This window comes from Nicotiana sylvestris, chromosome 8, assembly GCF_000393655.2.
Source record: "Nicotiana sylvestris chromosome 8, ASM39365v2, whole genome shotgun sequence".
Lineage (NCBI taxonomy): Eukaryota > Viridiplantae > Streptophyta > Magnoliopsida > Solanales > Solanaceae > Nicotiana > Nicotiana sylvestris.
The window spans coordinates 127,243,165-127,254,624 of NC_091064.1; the positions used below are offsets into that span (position 1 = coordinate 127,243,165).

The following is an 11,460-nucleotide window of genomic DNA, read 5'->3' on the forward strand; positions in this document are numbered from 1 at the left end:
AACCAAACAACTACTACAACAATTATGCCAAGGAATCAAAAAAGAGAAAACGAAAGAAAGGAACTAGTACAACAATAATCACGTCACGGTCCAACAAAAGCAATCAATATACAGAGTGATACATGTGATGTGAGCTAAAAAAAAGAACATTTATCTTGTGACTTGTAATTGAAGGAAAGGTAACACTTTTTCCTCTATTAAAATCCTCTTAGCTCTCACAAGAGAAAGGCATTCAATCTAAAACCACAACACAAATATGGTCATCAAGTTGAGACTTTTTTTGCACCTTCCTTCTTCTTCTTGTCTTCATTTTTGGTTCCTCAGTTCATGGGAAACAAGGTACAAGGCATGTCCATGGAGTTCATCAAAGGTGGCAAAAGAAGCCATGGATGAATCATGGAAGCAATCGGGGTCCTCAAAAACACCTTGTTAATCCCACCATTAATCATCGTTTCGATATACCTGAATTGCCAGTTTAGCTCTTCTTAATCTTGATGTTAGTCTTACAGTTGATGGAAAATGGTTCTCTTAATTACCATATTGTATTCCGAGTGTCTTATAGACTTTTTATACGTTTGGCTTAGGGCTGGCAATTTGAGGTAAGAGGCCTTTTTTTTAATGCAAAATGAGCATGATTCTAAAACATGGGTCAAGTTGGGCGGGTTGGATTATACTCATTGTTAGCCCATCTTAACCCAGCCCATCTTAGCCCAAGTACACTTTGGGCTGGGTTGTTTAATGACCCATTTATTGACCTAACCAATCTTAACCCGCCCAAATTCAGCCCAAACCGCCCATTTGCCACCCCTAGTTTGGCTCATATCTTAAGTATCATATGGTGACCTTAATTTCTATTTCTTGTGCTAATGATCGGACATGCTAAAATAAAGAAACATTGTTCACATTGTGATTCTTCAAGAATCGAAGCACACGAAGGAAAACTAAGAAAGTGAAATAGAAATGACCGAATGGTGAGTTTGTGCATCATTGCTTAATGCAGTGTACAAAAGGGCCGGGTTATATTAATTATTTTTAATAAAAATTAATTAACTGTTACAGCATGTACTATAAGACTCATCATTATTCTTGATAAAACTATCATTATACCACATGGTCAACAATGCTAATTTATTTCTTGTGTTTTAGAGATGAAACTTCCTAATCAATATCTCCCAATTGCCAAAAGTGAATTATTCCCCTTCTTGTTGAAGCAAAGGACAATATGACAGTGAGCACTGAGCAGGGCATATTAATCAGATGTAACATACATATATAGTTTACTAATAACTTTGAATTACTTGCTAAAATTTTTACCATTACTACAAAAGTAGTCACTACCATCTTTAAAGAATCAACTCTCTTATAAAAAAGATAAAAAGAAACATAAGGTTAATTCGATACTATTTGCCGACATATACGTAAGATATGACGAGAAAATCAATAATTTGAGAAACAAGATATCCAACTGTGAGCTTACAAGTGTTTTGTCTAACTTAAGGTTTGATTTTGTTTCGATGCAAGAAGAAGAAGGAGGAGGATAAGTCAACAAAATGAAAGGAATGCAGAAAGGATTCAAACAAGTTCACAGCAATTGATTTTTTTGTCCCTTATAAATCAAAAGAATCAACTTAAAATTTCAGTATATTTAGTCTTTAAGAGGTTAAAGGAAAAAAAATGGATGAAAAGAAATTGATATTTTTTGACATTCTTTGTTTTTTTAATAACAATGATGTTTGGATCAGCTTGTACATATCTCAGCTATTGCATTAATACCTATTAAAATCAACTAACACAATATATTGTTGAACCCTTATCTTTCATGGTTTTAAGTCACTCCGTTGACCCTTGTCAACATCTTTTTCCATATACAGTCAAACTTTTTTATAAGAGTTATCTTCTATAACATTACTTTACTATAACAGTCATTTTTTTTAAGCCAAACTTTCTTCTTATACTATAATTTATATTATTGATAATATCATTTCGCTATAACAATCAAAAACTATCGGAACAAACAAGTCTATTATAAAAAGGTTTGACTGTATTTTCAACGTACATTCTAAATTTCCTATGATGGGATTCTTCCCTCCACTTGGTAGGTAAGAAGTGTGTTTTAACCTTTTCCATTATCACTAATAAGTTGTCTCTTTGATATTATTTACTATTATTTATAAAATTAGAAAAGATAATTGTCCCCTCAAGGTTCATGACTCAAAACCTTAATGCATTCATTTCAGCAACATAACTCCAACGAACAGAATGATGACAGTAACACGAGTAGATAATGACACCCACAATAAAACAAAACAGTCAATAATCACAGGTCTAACACAAGCTATCAATATTCAGAGGGTGACTTGTTGTGTGATCTAAAATGATCTTTCTTGTCACTTCTTAAATGAAGAAATAAGAAACCCCAAAAGTATCCAAGAAACACATATCAACAACACAATGGGGCAGCAGTTTAGACCTTTTTGCTGCCTTCTTCTTCTTGTCTTCATTTTCAGCTCTTCTGCATCAGTTCATTCAACTAATATAGGAGTTAGTCATGGGAAACTTGACACGAGCAATGTCCATGAAATGCATCAGGGATGGCAATGGAGGTCATGGATGAATCATGGGAACACCTTCTGAATCCCACAGTTAAGCATCCATTTGATGTTCAATTGCTCTTCTAAATTTCCATATCAACTCTACACAGCTGGGGGAAAACCATATTTGGTGTCTCTATCACACATGTATAGTTCAATCAATGAAGAGTCTCCCCCCGTCTTATTTACCTTTGCCCAGGCCTCCAATGTTTAACTCCACGGGATTATAGTTCCACGGGATACCTACTACCTCTCACCAATACTGGTAAGGAGTAACTACGCACACCAAGGTTTAGGCAGATGGAAGAAATCACTCATCTTTTTATGCCTCTGCTGGATTTGAGCACTAAGCTTCATGATTTTCATTTCACTTCATTGACCACTAGACCACATCCTTGAGTAAAATCATAATGCATTCACAATGTATGCATACCTCAATAGAAGTCAATTTGAAGAAAGGAAGAGTTAAAGGCTGTACAATCCTAAATGAAATTCTGATGCGTGAAGCAAGACTGACCATTCTTGACAAACAAATCATACTAGCACATGGTTTCTCTCAGTAAAAGCAATTGACTTTGCTTATTAATTTCAGAGACGAACACATCAGAAGAAGCAATACAATTTTCCCCATAAAATACCATCAGACGTTATACATAATTCATAATGGAAAAAACAGTTTACAATGAAGAAAGATCTACTCCATTTTGAAGAATTCAGCAGCATTTTTTCTACAAAACCACAGTTTTAAGTGCTAATGCAGGGTGAAGGAATATGATATTGTCTGTTTTCAAAATAAGTGCACCATTTCGAACCCATACTAGTGCATATGGAAAAGAATGCAAAAGGGCAGCATCTGGATCAATCGATTTGCTATCTATGAATTCACATAAAATTCACATGCTTGATCTCTATTTGACTTCCATCCCGTCTTAAATCTTAATATCTAACATTTCCCAAATTTCACCGGATTTTCAATTCCTTCGGTACAAATTATCGAGCTCAAGAGTTCCAATTTTTAGATCCACTCAAAAATTTTAAATCCAGTATAAGAAACTCAGCTTCTGGGGTGTATAGACACCTACAGGTATTATTATAAACAACCTTTGAGACTGTTTCGAATTATTTATGGATTTGACATGTATATTTTAATTCTAATCACCAAATAAATACGATGGCATGCCTTATGAGTAAATTTATCACAGACAGTGTCATTATAAAACATGAATAGAAGATACAATCAGCTAACAAAAACCATAACAAGTAAATGGACACTAAATTTTGAATCAGTATGAAATAATATTTACATGCAAATGTGTTAAGTTTCCTATAAAAATTTAAATTACAAGCATTTCATATAAAGCAAGAGAGAAACTTGGAAAGAAGTAAAGTATGAAACATCATGTTTATCTGGTATAGCAGAGGTACTCTGCCACAGGTTCAGCAATGCATCAGCTAAATTCCAGATTCCTCCAAGAGCTTGAGGATACTGTGTTCGGGCGCGCTGATTGATGGAAGAATAACACGATTCATGGGTGGTCTAGGTCTTGTTCCAGCTGCCTCAGGCTCTGCAGTTGTTCCTTCCTGCATAACTGGAATATCTGCCCTTCTTCTTACTGCAGACACTCGCTCCTTCCATATTCTTCCATCCTGTGAGTGACACAACATGTAAGTTCCCAGTTAGAAGTCCTAAGAAGTAGATATACAGGTATAGAAAGGGGCTAGAGAGACAACACAACCATATTATTTCTCGACAAATACAAAGTAATTATGTTGTTCTCTCAAACAAGATAAATTAAATGCTTCATTGGTTTTGACAAACCATACCACTATATCCAATAGTTGAGCATAGACGCATTATATAACCAACAGAGGAAGAAAACAAGCAAAGCATATAAATGGCAACTGGCGTATGATTTTCTAATCACATTATCCTTCACTCAAAAGTGACCAATTAAGGTCTTATGACTCTGCCAACTCTGGAACCATTTGTGTACACTATCGAGAAAAGTATGAGTCTTTCGTACAGCAGTTGCAGCAAACCCCTTTCTTTCCTTATACAAATTTTTTATTGTTATTCTTTCCTCATACGGAAGGGGAGCCTTGGCGTAACTGATAAAGTTGCTGCCATATGACCAGAAGGTCACGGGTTCAAGCCATGGAAACAGTCTCTTGCAGAAATGCAGGGTAAGACTGCGAACAATAGACCCTTTTCCAGCCCTTCCTCGGGCCCCCGTGCATAGCGGGAGCTTAGTGCATCGGGCTGCCTCCTCATACGAAGAGGAAAAAGAGGGTTGTGTATGGTCAATTTAAGTTAAGTGAGGAGCCTTGACGAAGGAAAAAGCTTAGGAGTTGGGGGAGAAGTTGTTGGCTATTGGGGTCTGGAGGAGTAGTGGGGACGTGAGTGGTATGTGGACCACGACAACAAATTGAATTAGAGAAGCTAAAGGTTGAGGAGGTCGAGTGGGCCATGCGTAAAATGAGCAGGGGAAGAGCGAGCGGGCCAGACGAAATTCCGGTGGAATTTTGGAAGAACGCAAGCACGGCAGTCTTGGAGTGGCTTATTAGGTTGTTTAATGTTATTTTTAGGACGAAGAAGATGCCTGAAGAATGAAGGTGGAGTACGATGACTCCGTTGTACAAGAACAAGGGTGATATCCATAATTGCAATAACTATAGGGGTATCAAACTGAAGAGGGTGGTGGAAGTAGGGTGAGGAGGAGCGTGTCTATTTTCAAGAATCAGTTCGGATTCATGCCGGTGCGAACGACCACGGAAGCCATTCATTTTGTAAGGAGATTAATGCAGCGGTATAGGGAGAGGAAGAGCGACTTACATATGGTGTTCATTGACCTAGAAAAAGCATACGATAAAGTCCCAATGAAGGTTCTATCGAGATGTTTGGAGGCTAGAGGGGTTCCTGTAACTTACACTAGGGTGATTAAGGACATGTATGATGGAGCTAAGACCCGGGTGAGGACAGTGGGAGGAGACTCGATACTTCCCAATTATGAGGAGACTAGTACAGATGCTTAATGAAAAGAAAACTGGTAACAAATTTTTGTACAGCAAAAAGAGAAAGAGAAAAACAACAAAGAGGCTTTACAACTGGAAATTGTGTGACAGAGTCGATGTAAAGTATGAAACTAGAGAAAACAATTTCAATTGCAATGTTGATTATAAATATCAGTTTGTCTTGTTCAGATGGATGGAAAAAAGATATTAATGAAGCGAGGGGAATGGAAGACAGAGAAGGGTGCAAAGAAGTTGACAACATCTTTTCCTTGCTTTTCACTCTTAGATTTCTTAAGTTCTTATTTTGTCATTACTCCCCAACCCAAAAGGAAAAAGTGCACGAAGCATTCATTCTCTAGGAAAGATTTGTCAGTGAAGTCCAATAAACAGAATACTGTAACCAATAACAATGAATCATGTGAACTTTTGGAAAACCTACAAATTATGATGGGTAATTTATGTTTTGCAGCTAACAAAAATCTTAACATCCGAACCAATAAAAGCCAATTAACCAAATACTTTCCCAAAACTGGAAATGGTTCAGCAGCTTGCAGCTATAAAGAAACAAACAATGTCAAGAGCTGATTCTTTCATGAGCCATTGTGTCTCTCTTTACAAGATAGTTAACTCCAACTCATGTAAGAACAGTGGTGACATGCCATTATTAATATACATGTTAGATGCCAGATATAGCCATCATCTCTAAAGTTGACAGTAGGAGTAAGAAGGACTATCTTGCAGGCTACTGGGTAATCACCAAATTAGACCGTAATTTTTTTTTTTTTTTTTGACTTCATGCAGTTGACTGACTGGCTTCCATAACTACATCATACTTCAAACGTCCAACAACAACAACCAAGTATAATCCCACTTAGTGGGGTCTGGGGAGGGTAGTGTATACGCAAACCTTACCTCTACCCTGGGGTAGAGAGGCTGTTTCCAAATAGACCCCCGGTATCCTTCCCTCCAAGAACTTCCCACCTTGCTCTTGGGGAGACTCGAACTCACAACCTCTTGGTTGGAAGTGGAGGTTGCTTCACACGTCCGTAGATTGAAAAGCCAGCATACTAAAAAATTTGCAAGATTTTGGAGCTCATCTCTTAAACCTTCATAATTGCATATAGAGTGCTTTATTCCACTTTCCACATACAGAAACTTACTGTAGAAGAAACTTAATGTGGAAATAGGTGATGAGTCACCTCTATCACGACACCGGCAATCAAATACACATGCTTGATAGGGAAAACAACAGCACACTTACATATCTAGATATCTACCACAACTTCGTGATATAAAAGAATAGCAAACCTACATTCAGTATTGAAGGTTCTGGTATTGGACATTGAATTGGTAGATCATTGTGTAGAGGCTCAGTCGGGTGTTCAACTGGTTTGAACTCAACTGCAATTTCAATACCATGAGGTGTGATAGAGGGAGCTCCAGCTATCGTAGCAGCACCTGTTGTTTCTGTATTTGGAGGCAACACTTCTGTTTCATCCTGCACTTTCATATCGAAAAGAAATTACTACAAATAAAACCAGATGATATAGTTTGGACTGTAATAAGTAAGCATCCGATACAATTGATTTAAGCAGCCAAATCCCTCTGAAAATTAAAAATACAAACAATACGGTTTATTTTAATGATTACGAATCCTACGGACAAAAATGTAAGCAGCAAAACAAAATTTCATAGTCAAAGTCCAAATCAAACTCAATTTGGAAAGTAACAACCCAAGAACTAGTCAACCCCACATCTCAAAAGGTCCTAATCAAATTATAAAAATTCCAAAAGCATAAATATGAAAATCCAGACCAAAACTAAATATTAACACATAATCTAAAGCCAAATCAGTCGATCTAAAGCCAATATCTTTTCAAGTAAACATGAGCAAACAATTCATCCCATTATCAAATTAACATGTAGATAAAGACGCAATTATTGATTCCCAGATCAAAAAACAACTCAATTTACATAGAATTAGCCAAGAATGAACTAAAAAGGAAAAAAAAACATGTTAACAATCTAAAACCAATATTTTTTTGAGTGTGTGATCAGTCAATCTAAAGTCAATATCTTTTCAAATAAAGAGGAGCAAACAATTCATACCACTATCAAATTAACATACAGAAAGGAGATAAAGAAACAATTCCTGATACCCAGATCATGAAACAAGCCAATTTACATAAAGTTAACAACTTTATCAAGAATTGACTGAATAAAAACCAGAGAAAGGAGTAGCAACAGAGAGGGATAGAGAAGCTCACAAGGGCACTTTGAGCTCGACGATGCCCATTTCTGCTGACAGAAAATCTTGAAAATATTCCCACCATTGTTAGGCTCTTTACTATCAGAACAAAACTTCACCCAAAAGGGTGTGTTTTGATCTTATCTTTTTTTTTTTTTTCACAAAGCAGTTCAGCTTCTTTTTCTAGAAAATAGTCGGAGAAACAAGAAAAGAGAGATGATAAGATTGCTTGTATTGATGGGTTTTGTCTTCGACTTGTCTCCTCAGAAAGATACGGATCCGGAACCTTTTTGTTGTCTTTTTGGACAAAAATTATGCAAATAGGTGTAAAAAAAAGTTATATATATAATGCTAAAACACAACACGCTATACCTTAACGGTAATTTTTGCCGTTAAGGTATAGCGTGGTGTATTTTGACGTTATATATACTAACATTTATTGACACAGGTATAGCGTGCTGTATTTTGACGCTATATATGTTACGCGGCGCCTTCCTGAGATTCCTTGGAAGAGCGACGTAAGGCTAAGCAACTGATGTCAGTGCAGTTGTTGTCCGCCAACTGAGGTCCCCTCCGTACGCTAGACTAGATTGTCAGTGTCGTACGGGAAAACCAATGTCAAGAGCAATTGAGAGAACATGAATGAGAATTGAGAATAAAAGAAAGATTGATTGCATTAATGAAAGCTATTACAGAAAGGCAACGCGGTGTCAAGGGGAGAGACACCAGTACAGAGAATTGTTTGCTTGCTAGAAAGTTTGATTGCTTGATCCCCTAATAATACTTAAAAAAATAAACCAAAGCTACAAGACTAGACTTGATTAAGCTAGAGAAACATAATGGAAGTACATGGAATAAAACTACTCTATATTTACAATGAAAAAGACTTAGTTTTCTTATAAGGCAGAAACAGGTCCGTTGTCAGCAGCATAGTCTTTGGCATCAGGGTCTGCGCGCGCGGCGCTGTTGGCATCCGCCTGTGGTTGGGCGCTGGCGAGGGATATCGCTGGGGTGACAGAGGCACATGCGCGCTTGTCACTTGGCGCGACCAAGACCACGGGGCCGTCCGTGGCGCTAGGCATTGGGAGGCTTGCTAGGACGCTACGAGGTGCGCCTAAGTGGTCATGGGACACGGTTGGAAAGCCACCCATGACATTCTCCCCTACCTGAGTTGGCGACGTCCTCGGCGCCTTACTTGCAAGATAATCTTCAATTAGGCTCTTGTAGGCTTTGAGGTTTGTTCCCCTCTCCCAAGTGTTCTCCTCTGCATCACAGCCCTGCCATTTCACCAAGAACTCTTGGTGATCTTTCCTTGAGGCATGAATCACTCTATCATCAAGGATAGCTTCAACACGCCTTTTTCCGGTTGAATTGGGCCCTCGAATACTGGGGTATTGTGAGCTGGCTCCTTGAAGGATCCTCCGTGTCTTCCCGAAAAGGTTTCAGGAGGCTGACATGGAAGACAGGATGAATTTTCCACCAAGCTGGGGTATCCACCCGGTATGCAACTTTCCCAATGCGCCTTTCAATGGATAAGGGTCCAATGTATTTTTGCAATAGGTGAGAGTCATGGACCCCCACAAATAAGTAACGCTTTGGAATTTTGACCATCACTTTGTCTCCTACTTGGTATTCAACAAAGCGACGATTCTGGTCAGCATGCCTCTTCATCCGCTTTTGAGCCTTGACAAGATAGCTCCGCACTATCTCCAAATTTCGCTTCCACTATTTTGAGAAGCTAGCAGCTCGAGGAGATTTAGACATATTTGGTGCGTTGACTGTGTGTGGGAGTAGCGGTTGCTGTCCGGTAACAATTTCAAAAGCGCTTTTGTTAGTACTAGAGCTCTTTTGTGAATTGAAACACAGTTGAGCAACATCCAGAAGCTTCACCCAATTCTTCTGCGATCCGATTACAAAATGATGGAGATATTCCTCCAACATACCATTGAACCGCTCCGTCTGGCCTTCAGATTGCGGATGAAAACTTGAGCTGTGACTCAGCTTCGACCCAAGGCACTTAAAGAGTTGGATCCAAAAGTTACTAGTGAAGCGTGAGTCACGATCACTAACAATGTCTTTGGGCAGGCCCCAATATTTGACGACATGAGAGAAGAAGAGTCGAGCTGTATCTTCTGCTGATATATATTGTGGGGCAGCAATAAAGGTAGCATACTTGGAAAACCGATCTACTACAACCAAGATAGTTATTAGATCTCCGACCTTGGGCAATCCGGTGATGAAATCCAGGGAAACACTTTCCCAAGGTCTCTTTGGGACAACTAGTGGTTCCAAGAGTCCCGCTTGTGTTGAGCGGTCTGACTTGTCCTTCTGGCATACTAGACAAGTCTTCACATACTGAGCAACGTCATCAGCCATTTGAGGCCAATAATATGCACGGTGACAAGTCTTTCCACAGAGTATCATGACATTGAGCCAGAAGAGTCCTTCGCAGATCTCCTCCTTTAGGAACATAAAGTCGGTGGCCTTTCACTTTCAGAAAACCATCTTCCATGTAGAAATGGCGAGTCTTGCCCTGTCCTACCAAATCAACCAAATACTATGCAGCAGGATCCTTGATGAGTAAATCCTGTATCTGGTCCTTGATGGAGGTGGATACTTCGCTCCCCCTTAGGGTGGCGAGTAGGCACACCGATGCTAGATGAGTTCTCCGACTGAGCGCATTAGCAACATGATTGGTCTTCCTACTTCGGTACTCCAGGTTGAAGTGGAATTCAGCTAGAAGTTCCTGCCACCTAGCCTGTCGACCATTCAACTTCATCTGGGTCATGAAATGGCTAACAACTGTGTTGTCTGTCTTGACCACGAACGGGGTCCCCAGCAGATAGTGCCTCCAGAGGCGCAAGCAGTGGACGACAGCCAATAATTCTTTCTCATGGGCGGCATAGCGCCGCTCTGCATCTTTCAGCTTCCGACTCTCGTACGCTACAGGATGCCCTTCTTGTAGCAAGACTCCACCCAGGGCATAGTCAGATGCATCTATTTGTACTTCGAATGGCTTGGCCAAATCAGGAAGGGCCAAGACGGGGCTACTAGACATAGCCACTTTCAATGCGTTGAAGGCCTCCGCTCGCTTGGGTCCCCATTCCCAAGGCGTGACCTTCTTAAGGAGTTCTGTCAATGGTACTGCAATGAGGGAGTAGTTTTTCACAAATCGCCGATAGAAATTGCATAGACCAAGGAACGCCCTCAAGGCATGGATATCTTTGGGCGTCGGCCAATCTGTGATTGCCTGAATCTTCTGCTGGTCCATCTTGATCTGCCCTTCCTCGATGACATGTCCGAGGAAGTCAATTTGCTTTTGAGCAAAGGAGCACTTAGATAGCTTCGCATATAGTTCATGCTCCCGCAATCGAGCTAGGACCTTCCGCAAGTGCATCAGGTGTTCCTCCAATGTTTGGCTATATACCACAATGTCATCCAAGTAGACCACCACGAATTCATCAATGTACTCCCGGAAGACTTGGTTCATCAAAGTGCAAAATGTAGCTGGGGCGTTAGTCAAGCCGAATGGCATAACTAGGAAATCGTACGACCCATATCTTGTCACACAGGTCGTCTTGTGCTCATCACCCTCTGCAATCCGAACTT

General features: G+C 39.5%; 1 protein-coding gene and 1 long non-coding RNA gene across 2 annotated transcripts; one reads left to right on the top strand and one right to left on the bottom strand.

The window, feature by feature from the left end:
• Positions 1-234: 234 nt before the first annotated feature.
• Positions 235-1,741, top strand: LOC104217937 (uncharacterized). Its single transcript, XR_708879.2, has 2 exons — positions 235-599; positions 1,525-1,741. It is a non-coding gene; the product is annotated as an uncharacterized lncRNA (long non-coding RNA).
• A 2,104-nt stretch (positions 1,742-3,845) lies between these two features.
• LOC104217938 (uncharacterized) lies at positions 3,846-8,169 on the bottom strand. The gene is made up of 3 exons (XM_009768288.2): positions 7,871-8,169; positions 6,916-7,101; positions 3,846-4,238 (listed from the first exon to the last, which is right to left on the bottom strand). The coding sequence occupies exons 1-3, from the start codon at positions 7,934-7,936 to the stop codon at positions 4,044-4,046; spliced, it is 447 nt and encodes a 148-aa protein (XP_009766590.1). The 5' UTR covers positions 7,937-8,169; the 3' UTR covers positions 3,846-4,043.
• Between the last annotated feature and the right edge of the window lie 3,291 nt (positions 8,170-11,460).